Genomic DNA, 23,577 nt, shown 5'->3' on the forward strand with positions numbered 1-23,577 from the left:
CCCAGTGGTCGTGAAAGGCGCTATATAAATTAAAGTCGTTCTTTCTTCTATCGCTAATTGCCCCTTGAGAAGATGGTGGTGAGCCACCTTGTTGAACCGCTGCAATCCGTGTGGTGAAGGTGCTCCCACAACGCTGACTTTGTCGTAGTGGTTTGGTACAACTGGGTGTCTCGCTGGGCCATTTCAGAGGGGTTGCTGTGGGTCTGGAGTCACATATCGGCCAGACCGGGTAAGGGCGGCAGATTTCCTTCCCTGAAGGGACATTAGTGAACCAGATGGATTTTTATGACAATACGGTAGTTTCATGGTCACACTAGCTTTTTTTAAAAATTCCAAATGTATTCAATTAACTGAATTTAAATCTGTGGTGGGAATTGTATTCACATCTCTGGATCATTAGTCCTACCTCTAGCTGACTAGTCAGCTAGATTACTTACTACCATATCTATCTGCATCAAAAGCCAGCATCACCTGGAGACGTAATAAGGCACAGAGATTTAACACGGATTCCTCTTTCCAACAACACCATCATCATCATAGGCAGTCCCTCGGAATCGAGGAAGACTTGCTTCCACTCTTAACATGAGTCCTTAGGTGACTGAACAGTCCAATACTAGAACAGGTGGGACAGATAGTGGTTGAGGGAAAGGGTGGGTGGGACTAGTTTGCTGCATGCTCCTTCCGCTGCCTGCGCTTGGTTTCTGCACGCTCTCGGCGACAAGGCTCGAGGTGCTCAGTGCCCTCCTGGATGCACTTCCTCCACTTGTGGGCGGACTGGTCTTTGGCCAGGGTCGCCCAGGTGTCGGTGGGTATGTTGCACTTTATCAGGGAGGCTTTGAGAGTATTATGCAGTAAATGTCAGCCATGGCTCAGTGGGCAGCACACTTGTCTTTGAGTCAGAAGGTTGTGGGTTTAAGTCCCACTCCAGAGACTTGAGCACAAAAATCTAGGCTAACACTTCAGTGCACTGCTGAGGGAGTGCCGCACTGCCAGAGGTGCCGTCTTTCAGATGAAGAAAGACTTGCATTTATATATCGCCCTTAATGACCACCGGATGTCTCAAAGCCCTTTACAGACAATGAAGTACCTTTGGAGTGTAGTCACTATTGTATTGTGGGAAACACGGCAGCCAACTTGTGCACAGCAAGCTCCCACAAACAGCAATGTGATAATGACCATCTAATCTGTTTTTGTTATGTTGATTGAGGAATAAATATTGACCAGGATGAAACATTAAACCGAGGCCCCGTCTGCCCTCTCAGGTGGATGTAAAAGATCCCGCGGCACTATTTTGAAGAAGAGCGGGGGAGTTATCCCTGGTGTCCTGGGGCCAATATTTATCCCTCAATCAACATCACTAAAACAGGTTATCTAGGTCATTATCACATTGCTGTTTGGCTGCTGCGTTTCCCACATTACAACAGTGACTACACTCCAAAAATTCCTTCATTGGCTGCAAAGCGCTTTGGACCGCCTGTGGTCGTGAAAGGCGCTATATAAATGCAAGTCTTTTCTTTTAATTGAGGGCTGTTCCTTCATTAAGTGGGCAATTGGATTATTGCTTTACACCGTTTCATTGGAACCCAAAGCTTATTCTCTGAGACACTGAGCAAATTCCATTTTTGTTTTTCAATTTCGAGTCCTGGCTTCCTAGTTTTGGATTTCTGGATTCGATCGCCCATGAAACCAGTGACATCTTCCCCATCAAACATGAGGCACATATACTCCCTCCCTCCCTGCTTCCCTCCCTCCTGTCTGCAGCGGTGAAAATTCAGTCTCTGTGCCCAGCGCCGACTTCCAAGGCAAAACTGGCCTTCATTATCACCCTTCAATAAATATGATCCTCCTTTGATTCAACTTTCAACGTGGCTCCGCTCTCTCGCCTCCCCTTGCAAAATCCACAATTTTAAGAACAAAAATCAACTGTGGACAAAATTCACTTCCAAGTTACAGAGACAGGAGCAACAGAGGGAGGGGGGGAAGAGACAGAAAGAGAGGGAGAGAGAGAGACAGTAATAAGCGCACACACACACACACACACCTTTAACAATGTACCAGCAATAAAAATAGATATTGTAAGAGCTTCATATAAGGAGCTGGCTTTTGAAGGGTGATGTAATGAGAGAGGGAAGTGGACGAATCAGAAGGGATGAGGGGACGGGGCTTGTATGTTAATGACCGATTGAGTGACACAGACCTTTCTACATGTCAGTTTCCCCTAATGAAATTGACCAAAAAAAAAGTGTGACACACACACACACACACACAGACTGTATCAATTGCTCAGGGATACAGTGTCACAACGGGCCACATGGAAACTCTTAGGCTGCTGATGCACTGCTGCTAGAGAGAAAGAGGGAAGGGGAGGTGTGGGAGGGGAGGGATAAAATAAGAGGAATTGTGCCTCAAACAGCGAGATGCTGCCGGCTTTCCCGTTCCCTGCGAGCCTGGAGCGGAGCAGGAATAAAGAGCGGCTGGAAGCCAGTCTGGCCGGCCTCTTGGAGTTGCAGTTGCTGAGACAGAGGCAGGAGTATCTGGTGCAAGAGGCTCTGCAACTGGCCGGCAGCAGACGGGAGCAGGACCCGCTGTTGCTGAACTGGGATTACACCGAGGACGAGAGCTCCTACCTAGCTCCGGGCTTCAGAGAAGCAGAAGGCAGCAGCCTGAGGAGGCATCTGGTGAGTGCAGATTTTCCAGCGTTCCCTGTCTCCCTCCAAACCCACCCCCCTCTCCTCTCTCCTCTCTCTCTCTCACCTCCCCTGATCACCAGCATTAATAATAAGCAGGAGGGGGGGGGGGAAGACATCAGATCCTGTTGCAAGAGCCATTCATGCTTTGCACACTCTCCCAACCCTCCTCCCAGAAATTAATGTTTTTTGTTGCAAATTTCTGGATTTGAAAGCATTTATGTGTGTGTGTGTGTGTGTGTGTGTGTGAGTGACATTGCAAGAGACGTGAATATTTCTTGTACAAGATGTTGTCTCGCCCTTTTCCCCCCCGTCCTTGCAAAATTGCGATTGGGGGTACTTTTGAAGCAGTTTTAGTCTGGCCTCAATCGGCACAGTCTTGAGCTCTCCTGTTTTAACAAAAAAATGCGTGACGATAAAAAGTCCAGGAGAAGGGAGTTTAGCCCACGATTGAAAAATAGGAGGAAAAAAAAATTAAGTGGTAGCACAATTTCAACAAAAAAAAAATGTGTGAATCAGCATTAACCCATTCCCCTCCCCTCTCCCCAAGACCACAATCCAATCTCCAGCCCTTTGAAAATTAAATTGGAACAGGACTTTCAGAGAACCAGTACAGGCATGATGGGCTGAATGGCCTCCTGTGTTGGATCATTCTATGAGCCAATGACATGTAAGCCTAATTTCTGATACCACTTAATTGCAACAGTTTCAAAAAAAATAATCACCCGTGTAAAAAGGTGTGCAGATGTAGGTGTGCTGAACTATAAGAACATAAGAAATAGGAGCAAGGGTCGGCCATTCGGCCCCTCGAGCCTGCTCCGCCATTCAATAAGGTCACGGCCGATCTGATCTTGGCCTCAGCTCCACTTCCCCACCCGCTCCCCATAACCCTCGACTCTCTTATCGTTCAAAAATCTGTCTCGCTCCACCTTAAATATATTCAATGACCCAGCCTCCACAGCTCTCTGGGACAGAGAATTTCACAGATCTACAGCTGTCCGCGAGAAGAAATTCCTCCTTATTTCTGTTTAAAATGGGCGACCCTTTATTCTGAGACTATGCCCCCCAGAAGAAGGGGTCGCCAAATCTATGTGCCAGATCTTGCTCTGAAATAACAAGTTACATAAGGGATATTTTACAGTATTTTAACAGGGATTTAAAAGCAATTAGCTCTTAATATTGTGTTGCATAAACAAAGCAGGCAGTTTCGTCTTAAAAATGATAATTTAACATGCCTGAGAATACAATGTGGAGTGGAGATGTCCCTGCCCAGTGTCAAACAACGGCAGCCCAGTCAGTTTAAATAATCAAGGATGTGTTTCAAGACAGACACACTTTCCCTTTAAGAGTGAAATAATTAAGCCGGTAAAGATCATGTGGAACTTAAAGGGGAAGTGCAAATTATTGGCCCACATGGGATTGTTGCAAACTGGGCGAGTTCAATGAGAGGGCCACAAAGTGGGGTGATGACGTTATGTTTTCGGTCAATTGTGAACTCGTCTTCATCTTGAAACGTACCTCCTCCCTCCCCTCAGTGGGAGCAGTCACCACTCGGTGATGTCCTAAGCCACAAGCACTGAGAGGATGGAGTATAAAAGCAGAGAAGTCCTGCTACAGCTGTACAGGGTATTGGTGAGGCCACATCTGGAGTACTGCATACAGTTTTGATCTCTGTATTTAAGGAAGGATATACTTGCGTTGGAGGCTGTTCAAAGAAGGTTCACTCGGTTGATTCCGGAGATGAAGGGGGTTGACGTATGAGGAAAGGTTGAGTAGGTTGGGCCTCTACTCATTGGAGTTCAGAAGAATGAGAGGTGATCTTATTGAAACTTATAAGATAACGAGAGGGCTCGACAAGGTGGATGTAGAGAGGATGTTTCCACTCATAGGGGAAACTAAAACTAGGGGACATAGTCTTAGAATAAGGGGCTGCCCATTTAAAACTGAGATGAGGAGAAATTTCTTCTCTTTGAGAGTTGTAAACCTGTGGAATTCTCTGCCCCAGAGAGCTGTGGAGGCTGGGTCATTGAATATATTTAAGGTGGAGATAGACAGATTTTTGAGCGATAAGGGAGTCATCATCATAGGCGGTCCCTCAAACGAGGATGACTTGTTTCCACATGAGTTCACAGATGATTCAATGAAGGACTCGATGTTCCAGCCCTGAACTCCACGTGATAAGGGAGTGAAGGGTTATGGGTAGCAGGCAGGGAAGTGGAGCTGAGTCCATGATCAGATCAGCCATGATCTTATTGAATGGTGGAGCAGGCTCGAGGGGCCGAATGGCCGACTCCTGCTCCTATTTCTTACGTTTTTATTTCAGGTCCCTGGTCTGTGCTGAGTTGGCTGTTCCCAGCTGGGACATCAGTGGGGGAAAAAAACAACAGCCTGTGTTTTCACTAGCCATTGATGTCTGCCTGTCGGGTGAGGGGAAGGATATCATTCGGGTGTGAAGCTTCACGCAGCCGAAGAGCCATCCCCTCCCCCACCCGTGGCTCATATGAGTGCGAATGCTTTGGAGGGGACGATTTCAGCACTAGTGAGCAACGTTAGGGAAAGTGAAGAGCTGAGCTCTCTGCAATTCTTCTTTTTAGGCAGTCCCTCAAATCTTGCCTCCATGCCAAAGGGGATGAGTTCACAGGTGTTTCAATGAGGGACCATATTCCATGTCCCGAACTGCATATTGAAGGGTGGAAGATGCCTGTGGGTGGATTTTTTTAACGTGGGTTGGCCGTTGCACACCAGCCACCACACGGGGCTTGACAGAGCGAGGTCTTGGTCCAGTGGCAAGGGTTAACCAGGACGATTGGAGACCAGCTCTGCTGCACGGGCCTAGTGCGCGCACATATCGCACAGTGTGGGCTGGGCCCGTGCTGCCCCCTGGGCCCTCGGCTCTTCTGTTCCCCGTAACTCACACCTCTCCTGGGCCCCGATCACCAAGTGGATCTGCACTCCAGCCCTACTGCAACCCTCCGAGATCTCTGCATTCTCCCCCCCGCCCCTGACTCTGGCTTCCTGTCCAGCGTTCCCGCTAAGTTGTGCGGCCGGGCAGCAGTCTGGAGGCTGTTTCTGGAAGAAACTACGCATGCGCGGAAACTTGAATGGTCTGTGCAGCCAGTTAAAGGGACAGTGCGTGCGGAAAAAAATTAGGGGGACTATTGTTGCTTTCCATCCCTCACTTCCATCATCCCCATCATTGGTGGCCGTGCCTTCAGCCGTATAGATCCTAATCTCCGGAATTCCCTCCCTAAACCACTGCACCTCGCCACCTCTCCCAAAGAGACTCCAACAACAACAACTTGCATTTATATAGCGCCTTTAACGTAGCAAAACGACCCAAGGCGCATCAAAGGAAACAAAAAATTTGACACTGAGCCGCATAAGGAGAAATTAGGGCAGGTAACCAAAAACTTGCTCAAAGAGGTAGAGGTTAAGGAGGAGAGAGAGAGAGGCGGAGAGGTTCAGGGAGGGAGTTCCAGAGCTTGGGCCCAGGCAACAGAAGGCACGGCCACCGATGGTGGAGCGATTATAATCAGGGATGCTCAGGAGGGCAGAATTAGAGGAGCGCAGATATCGCGGGTGGGGTGGGGGGCGGGGGGTGCTGGAGGAGATTACAGAGATAGGGAGGGGCGAGGCCATGGAGGGATTTGTAAACAAGGATGAGAATTTTGAAATGGAGGCGTTGCTTTAAGGCTACCTCTGACCAAGCTTTCGGTCACCTGCCCTAGTGTCTCCTTTTGACTCAGTGACAGTTTGTTGTCTGATTTACGCTCCTGTGAAGCGCCTCGGAATGTTTTACTATGTTAAAGGTGCTATATAAATGCAAGTTGTTATTGTTGTAATTTGAATATGCACATGGCTACTTGTGGGATGAAGCTTTTACTGTAACAGCACCCGTCTCCGCCGTTGCCTCAGCTCATCCGCTGCTGAAGCCCTCATCCCTGCCTTTGTTACCTCCAGACTTGACTATTCCAATACACTCCTGGCCGGCCTCTCACGTTCTACCCTATGTAAACTAGAGGTGATCCAAAACTCGGCAGCCCGTGTCCTAACTCGCACCAAGTCCCGCTCACCCATCACCCCCTGTGCTCGCTGACCTACTTTGGCTCCCGATTAAGCAACGCCTCGATTTCAAAATTCTCATCCTTGTTTACGAATCCCTCCGTGGCCCTCGCCCCTCCCTATCCCTGTAATCCCTTCCAGCCCCACAACCCACCGAGATGTCTACGCTCCTCTAATTCTGCCCTCCTGAGCATTCCTGATTATAATCGCTCCACCATCGGTGGCCGGGTCTTCTGTTGCCTGGGCCCCAAGCTCTGGAACACCCTCCCTAAACCTCTCCGCCTCTCTACCTCTCTTTCCTCCTTCAAGACGCTCCTTAAAACCTCCCTCTTTAACCAACCTGCCCTAATTTCTCCTTATGTGGCTCGGTGTCAAATCTTTTGTCTCATAACACCCCTGTGAAGTGCCTTGGGACATTTCACTACGTTAAAGGCGCTATATAAATACAAGTTGTTGTTGTTATGGGGGGGGGGGGTGGTGTCTGCATCCTGTGTACTGATTGTCTGCTCGCTTGTCGCTGCCCCGTGTCCTAACTCGCACCAAGTCCCACTCACCCCCCATCACCCCCTGTGCTCGCTGACCTACATTGGCTCCCGGTTAAGCAACGCCTTTTTCTGTGTATTCCTTTAAATGGTGCATCAGGGATGAATCATATGCCGGAGCTGGAACAGGCCATTCAGCCCCTCGAGCCTGTTCCTCCACTCAATTAGATCGTGGCTGATCTGTATCTTAACTCCATCTGCCCACCTTGGTTCCGTAACCCTAAAGGCCCTTGCCTGACAAAAATCTGTTAAGCTCAGTTTTGAAATTCTCAATTGACCGCCCCCCCCGCCAGCATTCACAGCTTTTTGGGGTAGAGAGTTCCAGATTCCCACCGCCCTTTGTGTGAAGTGGTGATTCCTGACATCACCCCTGAACGGCCTGGCTCTCATTTCCCCTTGTTCTGGACTCCCCTCACCAGAGGCAATAGTTTTTCTGTCCCTCTCTAACCCTACCAAATCCTTTAATCATAGTAAGCACCTCAATTAGATTGCCTGTTAATCTTTTATGCTCCCGGGAATACAAGCCTAATCTATGCAACCTGTCCTCATAATTTAATCCTTTTAGCCCCCGGTATCTTTCCGGTGAATCTGCACTGCAGCCCCTACAAGGCCATAATATCCTTCCTAAGGAGCAGGACCCAGAACTGAATGCAGTACCCCAGGCACAGTGCCACTTAAGGGGGTTTTCAGGGGACATAGATGGGAGTTGAAGAACTGCTGCATTCTCGCTGACATTTACTCTCATGTGAGACTTACCTCTGATTAACGGAGTTCGTCAGGCCCAGCTTGGGAGGGGGGGGGGCAGGGTTGGACCATTGAGCTATCGATAATGCTTATGGCGTACGATTCACACCGCAGCCGAATATCCAGCAGCCACTCCCAATGTCGAGGCTCATATATATTGTGTAGACCACTTGGGTAATGTCAAGAAAGAAAGGATGAAGGAATGAAGGAGGGAGGAAAGGAAGAGAGAAGGAAGGAAGCAAAGAAAGAAAGAGAAAAAAAAGACAGACTTGCATTTATATAGCGCCTTTCACGACCACCGGACGTCTCAGTGCTTTACAGCCAATGAAGTACTTTTAGAACGTAGCCACTGTTGCACTGTAGGAAAGTGGGGTATGTCCAGTGTGTAACCCTGGCAAGAGGTAGCAGCTTCGAGGGGGAGGTGGGGGGGAAATTGGGGGAAGGGGCAATCAATTATATTCTGATAGTAAGGCGGGAGGAGCAAGTGGCAAATCTCGGGGGGGAAGGGTGGTCAGCGAGCAAAGCAAACACCCAGGCAGAGTCCGAGTTCACAATCTGCTCCAGTCTACCAGCGATTCCATGATTTCCTGCTCCCCCACCACTTCAAATCTAAATGCAGATTGAAAGGAGGGCGACACCAAACTGATATCTGTTGCCCGGAGACGTGCTTGTAGATGAAAGGCCCACGCTGGTGTCGGACCAAACACCATCCTGCTGTCGGGTGTGGGATCCAAAATCAGCTGCCCCGTGTCCTAACTCGCACCGAGTCCCGCTCACTCATCACCCCCTGTGCCTTGTGTCCTAACCCGCACCGAGTCCCGCTCACCCATCACCCCCTGTGCTCGCTGCCCCGTGTCCTAACTCACACCGAGTCCCGCTCACCCATCACCCCCTGTGCTCGCTGCCCCGTGTCCTAACTCACACCGAGTCCCGCTCACCCATCACCCCCTGTGCTCACTGCTCCGTGTCCTAGCTCGCACCGAGTCCCGCTCACTCATCACCCCCTGTGCTCGCTGCCCCATGTCCCAACTCGCACCAAGTCCCGCTCACTCATCACCCTCTGTGCACGCTGACCCCGTGTCCTAACCCGCACCGAGTCCCGCTCACCCATCACCCCCTATGCTCGTTGCCCCATGTCCTAACTCGCACCAAGTCCCGCTCACCCATTACCCCTTGTGCTCGCTGCCCCGTGTCCTAACTCGCACTGAGTCCCGCTCACCCACCACCCCCTGTGCTCGCTGCCCCATGTCCTAACTCGCACCGAGTCCTGCTCACCCATCACCCCCTGTGCTCGTTGACCTACATTGGCTTCTGGTTAAGCAACGCCTCGATTTCAAAACTCTCACCCTTATTTTCAAATCCCTCCATGGCCCTCGCTATCGATGTAATCTCCTCCAGCCTCACAACCCCCGAGATGTCTGTGCTCCTCTAATTCTGCCCTCCTGAGCATTCCTGATTATAATCGCTCCACCATCGGTGGCCGTGCCTTCTGTTGCCTGGGCCCCAAGCTCTGGAACTCCCTCCCTAAACCTCTCCACCTCTCTACCTTTCTTTCCTCCTTCAAGACGCTCCATAAAACATACCTCTTTGACCAAGCATTTGGCCACCGGCCCTAATATCTCTTTATGTGGCTCGGTGTCAAATTTTGTGAAGCGGCTTTTACGACGTTAAAGGCGCTATATAAATGCAAGTTACTGTTGCTTGCTGTATGGCCAATTACACTTGGGAACCCCTGCAGGCTGCAGGGGACCACTAAGGTTAGAAAGATTGTGAGAGAAGGAGAACAAGGGGACATAACTGTAAAATTCGAGCTAAGCCGTTCAGGGCTGATGTCAGGAGACCTTTCTTCACAGGAAGGATAGTGGACATTTGAAACTCTGTCCCCCAAAAAGGCCAGTGGGGGGGGGGGGGGAGCCAATTGAACATTCCAAAACTGAGGATTGATAGATTTTTGTTAGTGAAGGGTATTAAGAGTAATGGAACCAAGGCGGGTAAATGGAGCTATGATATAGGTCAGCCATGATCTCATTGAGCTGCAGCGAGAGATCGTGGCGGAGGTGCGGCGAATGTTTGTGGCGGAGGAGCGGCGAGAGATCGTGGCGGATGTACGGCGAATGGGGCTACGGGGCCCAGAAGAGATGAGGGCCCAGGGGACAGCACGGGCCCAGCCCACACTGTGCGATACGTGCGTGCGCTAGGCCCGTGCAGCAGAGCTGGTCTCCAGTCGTCCTGGTTCAACCCTTGCCACTGGACCATGACCTAGCTCTGTCAAGCCCCGTGTGGTGGCTGGTGTACAACGGCCACCCCACGTTAAAAAAATCCACCCACAGGCATCTTCCACCCCCTCAATTGGAGTTTAGGATCTGGAACATCGGGTCCTTCACTGAAACATCTGTGAACTCATCTCCTTTTGGTGTGGAAGCAAGTCATCCTCGTTCGAGGGACCGCCTATGATGATGATGATGATGATGAGTGGTGGAGCAGGCCTGAGGGGCTGAATGGCCTCCTCCTGTTCCTATGTTCCTAAACAGCATCTAGCCGACACAAAGCGTGGGGTTTGGAAGTTGGAGGACGTTGAGGCTGAAGGTTTTGAGAGGTGATGTATAGTTTTTGCGATCTTGCGAAAGAATGAGATGCTGCGATAAGTTTGGGTCTCCTAACCTAAGGAAGGATATACTTGCCGTTGAGGGAGTGCAACGAAGGTTCACCAGACTGATTCCTGGGATGGGGGGATTGTCCTACGAGGAGAGATTGAGCAGACTGGGCCGATATTCTCTAGAGTTTTGAAGAATGAGAGGTGATCTCATTGAAACATACAAAATTCTTACAGGGCTTGACAGGGTAGATGCAGGGAGGATGTTTCCCCCCGGGCTGGGGAGTCTAGAACCAGGGGTCACACAGTCTCAGGATAAGGGGTCGGCCATTTAGGACTGAGATGAGGAGAAACTTCTTCACTCAGAGGGTGGTGAATCTTTGGGATTCTCTGCCCCAGAGGGCTGTGGAGGTTCAGTCGTTGAGTATATTCAAGACGGAGATCGCTAGATTTTTGAACTCTAGGGGAATCGAGGGATATGGGGATCGGGCGGGAAAGTGGAATTGAGGTCGAAGATCAGCCGTGATCTCATTGAATGGCGGAGCAGGCTCGAGGGGCTGAATGGCCGACTCCTGCTCTGATTTCTTATGTTCTTATGAACAGTGAGGAGGCAGGGAGAATTCCAAGATATGTCGGATGTGATATTTGAGCTGAGGTGGAACAAGAATGGAAAATTCAGAGAAGCGCCAACAACAATAGAAACTTGCATTTATATAGCGCCTTTAACATCGTAAAACGTCCCAAAGCGCTTCACGGGAGCATAGTCAGACAAAAATTTGACACCAAGCCACTTAAGGAGATATTGGGAAAGTGACCAAAAGCTGGGTCAAAGAGGTCGGTTTTAAGGAGCGTCTTAAAGGAGGAGAGAGAGGCGGAGAGGTTTAGGGAGGGAGTTCCAGAGCTTGGGGCCCAGGCAGCTGAAGGCACAGCCACCGATGGTGGAGCGATGGCAATGGAAGCTGGTCAAGTGGCCAGAATTAGAGGAGCTCCGAGATCTCGAAGGAGGTTACAGAGAGAGGGAGGGGGGAGCGGGGGGCGAGGCCATGGAGGGATTTGAACACAAGGTTGAGAATGTTAAAACGCGAGGCAGCAAAAGGGTGAAGAACATTTGTGGCGGCCCAGGCAGAGGATGGATGCCCACAGCCCTGGATCGCGGGTGAACAGAAGGATCGAAGGTCCCGACACTAGGACTCATTGGCTAATCTGCGACAGACGAAATTTTAGTCTGGACTACCCATCTGGTTCACTCATGCCCTTCGGGGAAGGAAATCTGTCGCCCCTTACCCGGTCTGGGCCGATACGTGACTCCAGACCCACAGCAATGTGGTTGACTCGTAACTGCCCCCCTGAAATGGCCCAGAGAGTCACTCAGTTGTATCAAGGGGCAATTAGGGATGGGCAATAAATGCCAGCCTTGCCAGCGATGCCCACATCCCGTGAACGAATTAAAAAAAAAATAACAAAATGCCACTTTAAGACAGGAAAAAATTGAGGGGTTTAGGTAAAGAATAGGAGGAGCCTCATTGGATAACTCTTTCAAAGAGCTGGCACAGGCACGATGGGCCGAATGGCCTCCTTCTGAGGTTCTGTAAGATTCTGAGGTGTCTACTTTGTACAGTAGGCCCCTCAAAGCACCAACGTCGGTGTCCTCGATCAGGCCAGCATCGGAGCATTGACCACACTCGACCAGCTCCGTTGGACGGGGCCACATTGTCTGCATGCCCCGACACGAGACTCCCAAAAGCAAGCGCTCCACTCCGAGCTACAACACGGCGGGCGAGCTCCAGAAGGGGCAGAGAAAACGCTTCGAGGACACCCTCAAAGCCTCCTTGGAAAAAATGCAACGTCCCCACCGACTCCTGGCGATCCCTGGCCCGAGACCGCCCAAAGTGGAGGAGGAGCGTCCGGGAAGGCGGCAGACACCTCGAGCCTCTTCGCCGGGAAGCCAAGCACAAACAGCGGAAGGAGCGCGCGGCAACCCAGGTTCCCCCACCCGTCGTCCCTCCAGCCACCGTCTGCCCCACCCGTGACCGAGGCTGTGGGTCCCGCATCGGACTCATCCGTCACCTGGGAACTCATGTTAGTGCGGAAGCAAGTCATCCCTCGACTCCGAGGGACTTCCGAAGAAGAAGACCGGCACGATGGGCTGAATGGCCTCCTATAGACTGTCAGATTGTGAATTGTGTACTGTACGTCATCATCATGGTAGGCAGTCCCTTGAAACGAGGATGACTTGCTTCCATGCCAAAAAAGGATGTTCCCAGGTGTTTCAATGAAGGACCCAATATCCCGGATCCCGAACTACATCCTGAAGGGTGGAAGATGCCCTGTGGGTGGATTTTTTTAACGTGGGGTGACCGTTGCACACCAGCCACCACACGGGGCTTGACAGAGCGAGGTCTTGGTCCAGTGGCAAGGGTTAACCAGGACGACTGGAGACCAGCTCTGCTGCACGGACCCAGTGCGCGCCCACATATCGCACAGTGTGGGCTGGGCCCGTGCTGTCCCTGGGCCCCTCGCCTCCACTGGGCCCCGATCACGTCGCTCCGCGATCTCTCGCCGCTCCTTCGCCCCGACCTCGGCCGCTCCCGCTGTACCTGCCCACGCTCCAATCACCGACCCGGACCTTGATGATGTTACTCTTCGATGCCGTCGCCCTCCTGCACCAGATCGCGCTGCACCTTGCCGTGGTAAGTCGCCATGCTGCTCCAGAGGCCGCTCGCCACTCCTTTAATGGCCCCGACCTGCCGCTGATGGTCGCTCGCAGGTCGCTCCTGCCACGATGTATACATCGACTGTATCATCGGTACTGTAAGTACCCATCGCGCAGTCTCTGGTGAGAGAGCATGCCTTGCTTTTTGCGGTCTGGACTCGAGGTTGTCGTGTAGCCGGTGTTGGACGAAGTCAGCAACACTCCCCTCCCCCACCCAGCGATCGAGGGAGAGGAGAGGCTCTCTCCGAGGGGGATGGACTGATCTTCGGTGCTGCTGGGAATGTTAAACAGCACAGGGTTGCGACAGTAACACTTTGCTGGGCTCCATCTCGCACCTCGGTGTTTGGTTACACAGACAAGCGTCTGGCATGGGCTTGTACACACAGCGCCGTGTGAAGGCAGATGTTCCCGTGTCCGAGCCACATGTTCCGCACTTTGCCTTTTGACCCCCCCTCTGCTCTCCCGCTCGGATAACGCCAGAAAGAAAGACACACTTGCATTTATATAGCGCCTTTCATGACCACCGGACAACTCAAAGCACTTTACAGCCAATGAAGTACTTAGTGTACTCACTGTTGCAATGTGGGAAACGCGGCAGCCAATTTGTGCACAGCAAGCTCCCACAAACAGCAATGTGATAATGACCCAGATAATCTGTTTTTTGATTGATATTGGGCCAGGACACCGGGGAGAACTCCCCTGCTCTTCTGCGAAATAGTGCCGTGGGATCTTTTACGTCCAACCGGGCTATTCGACCATGGGAGGAGCATCTCAATGGAGGGCCGATCCAGCAGGGGGGTCACAAGATCGGGATCAGAAGTAGGAACCCTGCCTGATTTATTCCTCTCCCTCGTCCCGGAATACTGACAGTTGTAGCGTTCCCTGGCGACGACTGGAATGAAAACTGAGACACAGAATGAGGAGGGCAGAGAGAGACCGAGAGAGAGTTACTTGATCCCAGCTCATCCGAAAGACGGCACCTCCGACAGTGCGGCGCTCCCTCAGCACTGCACTGGGAGGGTCAGCCTAGATTTATGTGCTCAAGTTCCTGGAGTGGGACTTGAACCCACAACCTTCTGACACAGAGGCGAGTGTGCTGCCCACTGAACCACAGGTGACAACAATCCAACAAAGTATTTCTTGGGGTGTAGTCACTGTTGTAATGTAGGAAACGCAGCAGACAATATACTGAGCGAAGGAATGGAGGGAGACAAAGGGAAGGGGGAAGAGAGAGAAAGGGACTGGGACAGACAGAGAGAGAGAGTGCTGGACAGACAAGAGAAAGGGATGGGACACAAAGGGAGAGAGCTGCAGAGATTCGGAGGGAGAGAAGGAAAAGGAGAGCAAGTACAGGAGAGATGAGAAAGGGGAGAGCGAGACGGGGTGGAACAAGGAAAATAGAGAAAGAGGAAGAAAGATTGGCGGAGGGATGAGAGAGAGAGAGAGAGAGAGAGAGAGACGAGGGGAGCAGACAGAGTGGTGTAGGATGTGCGAATGTATTTAACTGTGACAGACAGGAAATGAATTGTCTCAAGTTCCTTGTGGAGATGTTTTTACAAGCTGCAGGATGTGAAGAAAGTCCAGGGCAAGACCTCCCTCTGAGGGGCTCGTGGCCCCGGAACCCTAGCACGGAGGTTCTGGGCGGGGGGGGTGGGGGGAGGTCCCTCAAAGACCATCCGCCTGTTCTGTCTCTGAAACTGACTGTGTCATGTAGCGAGCTCCGGAGGGGGGCGATGGTGGGGGGGGGGGGGGGCTTTGTCTCTACCCATGAGTTATGGTCAGTCTCACAGGGGCCGCATAACACTGCGGCCATTCAGTGCCTTGTACGACAGTCGCAAGTCAATCGCTCAGGTCAGCGACCTCCCCAGCCTCACTCCAAACCCCAACTGACCTTTGAACTTGACCTCGGACCGGCGTGGTTCTTTTGCCTCTCCCCCTGCTGCCCAGCGGGATGCCAGCTGCTCTCCAGTACTTCACCCGCAAGGGCCATCCTCCATTTGGACGTGGCATCAGCCGGGCTATTCGATCACGGGAGGAGCATCCCAGCGGATGGCCGATCCAGCAAGGGTCACTGGACCGGGGTCAGGATCAAGAACCCTGGCTGATTTATTCCTCTCCCTCGTCCTGGAATACTGAGACCAATTGTAGCATCCCTGGCCACGACTGGAATCAAAACTGAGAGACAGAAAGAGGGGACAGAGAGAGACAGAGCAGGAGTTACAGATAGAGAGACAGAAAGGGACAGAGAGAGAGACAGAGGGGCAGAGAGAAACAGACAGACAGAGATACGGACAGAGAGGTAGAGAGAGAGAGCGAGAAACAGAGAGAGAGAGAGAGGGAGAGAGCGACAGAGAGACAGGCAGATGGGCAGAGAGAGATAAACACAGAGAGACACACACATAATAACATACAGACAGGGAGAGAGAGAGAGAGATAGATACGGACAGAGGGGTAGAGAGAGAATGAGAGACAGAGGGAGAGAGAGATGCAATCAGGGGTAGAGGGAGAGACAGACAGGGAGGGACAGAGAGAGATACAGACCGACAGGCAGAGTAATAGACAGAGTAAGGGAGGAACAGAGAGAGGTGCGGACAGAGAGACAGAGAGAAAGAGAGTCTGAGGTACAGAAATGCACAGGAAGAGAGGAACAGAGGGAGAGACACACACTCTCTCTCTCTCTCTCTCTCACACACACTCTCACACAGGAACAGGGAGAGTGAGAGTCAGTTACAGAGGGAGAGACACACACACTCTCTCTCTCTCTCTCTCTCTCTCTCTCTCTCACACACACTCTCACACAGAAACAGGGAGAGTGAAAGTCAGTTACAGAGGGAGAGACACACACTCTCTCTCTCTCACACACACACACACACACACACAGACAGGGAGAGTGAGAGTCAGTTACAGAGAGAGACACACACTCACAGGAATAGAGACAGAGAGAGTGAGATCAGATACAGGGAGAGACAAAGTTTGACGGACACAAGAGTGAGAACGAAACAAAGACACGGAGAAAGAGGATTATCATGTTTGTCAGAAAAGTCTCACCGTGCTTAACATACAATGAGCACAAAGCATACGACCATTCAGTGCTCGCCCAGTTCATAAACCCTCCGTGGATCTCTCCCTCCAACTCCCGGTGTCTGGGCCAGGGACTACCTGTGGCCAATTCCAGGAGAAGCCGACACTGTCCTCTCCACCGCCTGGACATCAGCAAGCTCGGTTAGATCACCTTTCTTCAACTTGTTCTTGCACTGTGGGTGATACATCTCCACTTGCCCCTGTGAAGGTGGTGTGGGGGAGTTTCCCCTCGGCCCGCGTGCTGATGGTGATGGGTGGGGAGTTCCAGGATGGCGATAGCAGTCCAATAGGGAATTCAGAAGAAAGAAAGAAAGACTTGCATTTATATAGCACCTTTCACAACCACTGGACATCTCAAAGTGCTTTTCAGCCAATGAAGTACTTTTGGAGTGTAGCCACTGTTGTAATGTGGGAAACGCGGCAGGCAATTTGCGCACAGCAAGCTCCCAGACACAGCAATGTGATAATGACCCAGATAATCTGATTTTGTTGTGTTGATTGAGGGATAAATATTGGCCCCAGGACACCGGGGAGAACTCCCCCTGCTCTTCTTCGAAATAGTGTCTTTTACTTCCACCTGAGAGAGCAGACGGGGCCTCGGTTTAACGTCTCATCCGAAAGACGGCACCTCCGACAGTGTGGCACTCCCTCAGCGCTGCACTGGGAGTGTCAGCCTGGATTTTTGTGCTCAAGTCCCTGGAGTGGGACTTGAACCCACAACCTTCTGACTCAGAGGCGAGGGTGGGCTGCCCACTGAGTCACGGCTGACATCTAGATGATTATTCGAGGGAAGCTAGATAAAGACATGAGGGGGGAAAGGAATAGAAGGATATGGTGATGGGGTGAGATGAAGGAGGGTGGGAGGAGGCTGGAGTGGAGCACAAACCCAGGCACGGAGCGGTTGGGCCCAATGGCCTGTTTCTGTGCTGTAAATACGAAGGCCGAGAAATCCCGTGCATTTACATCTCCCGTAGGCGCCCCCGCTAAATGGGACGCTAACGCCTTTGCGCCTGCGGGGGGGTTTAGTGGCAGCGCTCCAGCGTTACGCCCTGATCTCCTGCGCCCGGAGACCGTGACATCATCGGCGTACGCGCCAACCCCCCCCCCCCGCCCCGTTAACGCCCCGAACCCGAAATGGACATTCGCCCCCGTGCAGCGGGCGAAAACACCGGCAGCCGCAGGGGAGGGGGGCGCGTCTCGGGCTGTTACCGGGGGCGACTGTTAAAGGCGAGGTGGCCGAGGGGAAAAATGTAAAAAAAAAAGTAGCTTTGTTTACGCTGTGTTCGTTTGCTTCGAGAGTTCCTGCTCGCGATCGCTCGTCGTGACGCTCTGCTCGAGTGTCGAGCTGACTGCGTGTGTCCCCCCTGGTGGTCCAGGGAGGTCCATTTTAATTTGCAGGGCCTACAGCGATGCCCCCTGTCCCTTTTTAAGGGGTGTGGAGGGGGGGGGAGGGAGGAAGCGGTCCCTTTGCACATGGCTCGGACCAGCATGCAGCACTGTCGAAGTGCTGCCCCTCCATTAGCGCTCTGAGAGAGAAGTGTAGCGCTCGATTTAGCTCCACTTCCGTCCGGGCAGCGCTAAAGCCCGTTGTTTGAAAGCGGGGGGCAGCTTCAGGGCCGGGCGCCAAGTTACCCCCCCCCCCCCACCCCCCCAAACGGGGCGAGAATCCACTTCTCCCCCTTTGGAACACTTTGTGACAGATGTCCAAGTCGGGCTGGCGTGTGACCTGATGGGGAACTTGGAGGGGGTGGCGATCCCACGACATCGCTGCTCTGGTCCAGCTCAGTATCGGAGATCACCACGACGCATCCACCAGCGAGACTCAAACGCCCCACCCTCCCACCCACCACCTCCACTCCCCATATGTTTCAGTCACCCTCAGTAATGCGGGGTGACGGCGACCATCTCTGCCCTGTCAGCCTCGCTCTCAATGGTCACTCGCCCTGACTGCCTTCAGTAGCCCTGCCGGCCAAACATGGGTCCATCAACCCCTTAACATGCCTCACAGCCTCTGCCTCCACCTCTCCTGGATCGCCATTCCACATGCCACAACCCGCTTGGTCCCTCTCTCCCTCTCTCCCTCTCTCCCTCTGTCGGTCTCGCTCAGTTCCTCTCTCCCTCTCCATTTCCCTGTCTTCTCCCTTCTCTCTCCCTCCCTCCCTCCCTCCCCCTCTCTCTCTGTCTCTCTCTGTCTTCCTCTCTCTCTGTCTCCCACTCTCCCTCTCTCTCTCTCTCTCTCTCTCTGTCCCTGTCTCTCTCCCTCCCTCTCTCTCTCTTTCTGTCTCCCTTTCTCTCTCTCTCTGTCTCTCTCTCTGTCTCCCGCTCTCCCTCCCTCTCTCCCTGTCTCCTGCTCTCCCTCCCTCTCTCTCTCTCTTTGTCTCCCACTCTCTCTCTCTCTCTCTCTCTCTCTCTCAGTCCCCCTCTCCGTCTCAAAGTCCCTGTCTCTCTCCCTCTCTCTCTGTCTCCCTTTCTCTCTATCTCCTGCTCTCTCTCTCTCTTCCCCCCCCCCCCCCCCCACCTCCGCCCCTTATCTCCCACTCTCTCTTTAACCAAACCTTTGGTCATCTGCCGTAATTCCTTCGTATCTGGCTCGGTGTCAAATTTATATTTTGTCTTAAAACACTCCTCTAAAGAGGCTTGGGACATTTTGCTAGGTTAAAGGCGCTATACAAATGCAAGGTGTTGATGTTGGAGATGATATTGTGACTGCACGTCCCCAGGGGGAGCTTGCCAGGTGGGAGCAGTCTCTAAAACTCAGGCCGCATTGCGCTTCGAGTTCCCAACGCTTCAACGGAGAAGGTGGAAAATTGCGGGAGAGTGTGAAGGAGACCGAGAGAGAGAGGGACGAGAAAGAGCGGGAGCGAGAGAGAAAGAACGACAGAGACAGAAGCAGAGAGGGAGAGGAAGAAGAAGACAGAGCGTAGGGGGAAGGGAAGGGAGAGACAGAAATAGAAAGATAGACAGGGGCAGGAGGAACGAGGGAGAGACGGAGAAAGATAGAAATTGAGCATGTGTACGAGAAAGAGTCAGCGATGGAGAGTGCGAGACAGAGAAAGTGTGTGTGCAAGAGACAGAGGGGAGAGAGAGAGAGAGAGAGAGAGAGAGAGAAACAGAGGAATTGTGAGAGACGGGGAGACAGACGGAGAGGGGGAGAGCGAGCGAGCAGGAGGGAGACGGACGGAGAGGGGGAAACGGACGGAGAGAGGGAGACAGAGGGAGACAGACGGAGAGAGGGAGAGCGGGAGACAGAAAGAGAGAGAGAGAGCAGAAGGAAGATAGACAGGGAGAGGCCTGGGGCACTAGAGATGTGCTCCTTGTGGCTATTGTACCTGCCTACCCCACGATAACTCAATGTTCCCCCCCTCTCCCCATGGTCCCCACAAACTCCTGTGGGGTCCACACTGAGGGTCCATGCCAGTGCAATCCTGGAATAATCGTCATTGCGAGCCGAGGAAGTTCAGGGACAGACTCTTCGAGACGCTGCAGAGAAACCTGGAACGGGAATCAGTGACGGAACTCAGGCAGGAAGACATTAATCGCTGGCGTGGCTGAGATTAAAAACAGAGGGAGAGGGAGAGGGAGAGGGGGAGGGGGAGAGGGAGGGAGGGGGAGAGGGAGAGGGAGAGAGGGAGAGAGAGAGGCACACAGAGACAGGAAGAGAGAGAAAGAGACAAGGAGAGAGAGGGACACAGAGACAGGGGGAGAGAGAGAGAGAGAGAGAGAGAGAGAGAGAAAGAGACAAGGAAAGAGAGAGACACACAGAGACAGGGTGGGGGAAAGAGAGAGAGACCAGGAGAGAGAGAGAGGGAGAGAGGGGGGGAGACAGGGAGAAGGGAGACCGAGACAGACACAGACTGGGAGAGACAGAGACAAAGAGGGAGGGGTGGAAGAGGTTGGAGAGCACAACACTAAGAAATAAAACACACATCTTGGGGCTGAGGGAAATTGAAAGATTTATTTTTTAATATTATAAATGTGATGTAATCAAATCTGTTTAAATGAAAAGCAAAAGATTGAATTTAAAATTAAATTATGTGCTGCTAAATCAACATATAAGTATTTCTTAAAGGTTTTCTGCCTGAGCGTGATTTATTTCCGAGTGTTATTGTATATGAGCTGATTCCATTACCCTTGTGTGTATTTTAGGCCGTCGGTTCGGTTAAGGGAGGTAAGGATTACTGCAGGCTCCGTTGGAGTAAATGGTGTCTAGCAGAGAATAAAGGGGTCTTCAAAGTGGTCAGAAAATCAGGCGAGGACCACAACTACATTTCTAGAGGTGCGTTTTGTGTGGGGAAGGTTACTGACAGGAGCGAGTAGTCAGAAAACTCGGCCAAATACTCACGTTTTGACGTGTTTGCTCACGGAATGTGAAGCTGATGACCAGGCCGCATTTATCGCCCGTGACTAGTTGCCCTGGGAACATCAAGGTGGTGAAATTGGCCATCGGCAGTAGCCCGAAACTAGCAGCCTGTTTTTCTCATCCTTCATCAAAGTGGCAATTGAGCTCTGGCTGACCCCGGCCTCTGAGATAAAGAGCTTGCAATGATACAGCACCTTCCATGCCTTGGGGATGTCCCAAAGAGCATCTCAGTAAGTGAAATGCACCCAAACTGTAGTCAGTTTTGCTATGTAGGAAAGCATTGCAGTGCTGAGAGAGCGCTGCACTGTCGGAGGTGCCGTCTTTCGAATGAGACCTTAAACCGAGGCCCCCGTCTGTCCTCTCAGACACAAAAGATCCCATAGCTACTATTTCAAAGAAGAGCAGGGGAGTTCTCCCCAGTGTCACGGGGCCGATATTTATCCTTCAACCAACAAAACTAAAAACAGATGACCTGGCCATTATCTCATTGCTGTTTGTGGGAGCTTGCTGTGTGCAAATTGGCTGCTGCGTTTCCCACATTACAACAGTGACTACACTTTGAAAAGAGGTGCATTATATTTGCTGTAAAGCGCTTTGGGGACGCCCTGAGGTGGTGAAAGGCGCTATATAAATGCAAGTTCTTTCTTCCGTTCTTATTTCCACTGTTTTGTGGGAGCTTGCTGTGCGCAAGTTTGCTGCTGCGTTTTCCCACATTATGACAGTGCCTGCACTCTAAAAGTACTTCACGGGCTGTAAAGCGCTTTGGGATGTCCTGAGGTGACGAAATGCAATCCTTGTTTTATTATTATTATTTTTTAAAAAACCACAAGTTCGGTTTTTAGTGCATGCTGGACCCTTCCGTGATGTGTGAATACAGATTATTCCTGCATCTTTAAGCCAGCGGTTTGTAACGAGAGTACTTGCTGGAGTCAATAACATAGTCAGTGTCAGACCAAATTGAAAGTCATTTACAATCAGCCCGGGCTGATTGCTTGTTATAGGTTTAGCAGTGAGGAAATGATTACTCTGCTACAACTTCCACTGGCAACGAATGTTTACGTGACAGCTGGATATTAGGAGTCCGCAGCCAGCTCTATCAGGGCTCTTTAAACACGGCCCACTGACTCTCTCTGTTTTTATGCATTTTAAACAATTTGTGAATTTTCTGGCCTGGAGTGGAATATTTCTGCTGCTTCTGCTCACTGGCTCCCTTCACCCCCCCCCCCCCCCACACCGCCCCCTCAGTCGCTCAGCCCGTGGCTCAGTGGGCAGCACTCTCGCCTCCGAGGCAGAAGGTTGTGGGCCAGGGACTCGAACGCAAAAAATCCAGGCTGACGCTCCCAGTGCAGAGCTGAGGGAGTGCTGCACTGTCAGAGGGGCAGTACTGAGGGAGTGCCGCACTGTGGGAGGGTCAGTACTGAGGGAGTGCCGCACTGTCGGAGGGGCAGTACTGAGGGAGTGCCGCACTGTCGGAGGGACAGTACTGAGGGAGTGCCGCACTGTTAGAGGGACAGTACTGAGGGAGTGCCGCACTGTGGGAGGGTCAGTACTGAGGGAGTGCCGCACTGTCGGAGGGTCAGTACTGAGGGAGTGCCGCACTGTCGGAGGGACAGTACTGAGGGAGTGCCGCACTGTTGGAGGGACAGTACTGAGGGAGTGCCGCACTGTCGGAGGGACAGTACTGAGGGAGCGCCGCACTGTGGGAGGGGCAGTACTGAGGGAGTGCCGCACTGTCGGAGGGACAGTACTGAGGGAGTGCCGCACTGTCGGAGGGACAGTACTGAGGGAGTGCCGCACTGTCGGAGGGACAGTACTGAGGGAGTGCCGCACTGTCGGAGGGACAGTACTGAGGGAGCGCCGCACTGTCAGAGGGGCAGTACTGAGGGAGTGCCGCACTGTCGGAGGGCAGTACTGAGAGAGTGCCGCACTGTCAGAGGGGCAGTACTGAGGGAGTGCCGCACTGTCGGAGGGCAGTACTGAGAGAGTGCCGCACTGTCGGAGGGCAGTATTGAGGGAGCGCCGCACTGTCGGAGGAGCAGTACTGAGGGAGCGCCGCACTGTCGGAGGAACAGTACTGAGGGAGTGCCGCACTGTCGGAGGGGCGGTACTGAGGGAGTGCTGCACTGTGGGAGGGGCAGTACAGAGGGAGCACCGCACTGTGGGAGGGGCGGTACTGAGGGAGTGCTGCACTGTCAGAGGGGCAGTACTGAGGGAGTGCCGCACTGTCGGAGGGCAGTACTGAGAGAGTGCCGCACTGTCGGAGGGGCAGTACTGAGGGAGTGCCGCACTGTCGGAGGGCAGTACTGAGAGAGTGCCGCACTGTCGGAGGGCAGTACTGAGGGAGCGCCGCACTGTCGGAGGAGCAGTACTGAGGGAGCGCCGCACTGTCGGAGGGGCAGTACTGAGGGAGTGCCGCACTGTCGGAGGGCAGTACTGAGAGAGTGCCACACTGTCGGAGGGCAGTACTGAGGGAGCGCCGCACTGTCGGAGGGGCAGTACTGAGGGAGCGCCGCACTGTCGGAGGAACAGTACTGAGGGAGTGCCGCACTGTCGGAGGGGCGGTACTGAGGGAGTGCTGCACTGTGGGAGGGGCAGTACAGAGGGAGCACCGCACTGTGGGAGGGGCGGTACTGAGGGAGTGCTGCACTGTCTTTCGGACGCAACGTTAGACTGAGACCCTGTCTGTCCTCTCTGGTGGGAAAGATTCCGTGGGGCGGGCGGGGGGGGGAGCAGAGGAATTCTCCCGGGATACACGTGCTGATGTTCCCAGGGAAGGGAAAGGTTAGGGTGTGTGC

At 52.6% G+C, this 23,577-nt stretch overlaps 1 protein-coding gene across 2 annotated transcripts in view; it reads left to right on the plus strand.

Annotated features, from left to right (window-relative positions):
* Positions 1 to 2,398: 2,398 nt before the first annotated feature.
* LOC139239076 (dapper 1-like) overlaps positions 2,399 to 23,577 on the plus strand; it is a 77,548-nt gene continuing 56,369 nt past the window's right edge. For both annotated transcript variants that reach the window (XM_070867589.1, XM_070867590.1), the window contains exon 1: positions 2,399 to 2,678. In XM_070867589.1, the coding sequence (XP_070723690.1) occupies positions 2,418 to 2,678 (261 nt within the window). In that variant the 5' untranslated portion in view covers positions 2,399 to 2,417. The remainder of the gene's footprint in view (positions 2,679 to 23,577) is intronic.

Source organism: Pristiophorus japonicus, chromosome 26 (genome assembly GCF_044704955.1).
Source record: "Pristiophorus japonicus isolate sPriJap1 chromosome 26, sPriJap1.hap1, whole genome shotgun sequence".
NCBI lineage: Eukaryota > Metazoa > Chordata > Chondrichthyes > Pristiophoridae > Pristiophorus > Pristiophorus japonicus.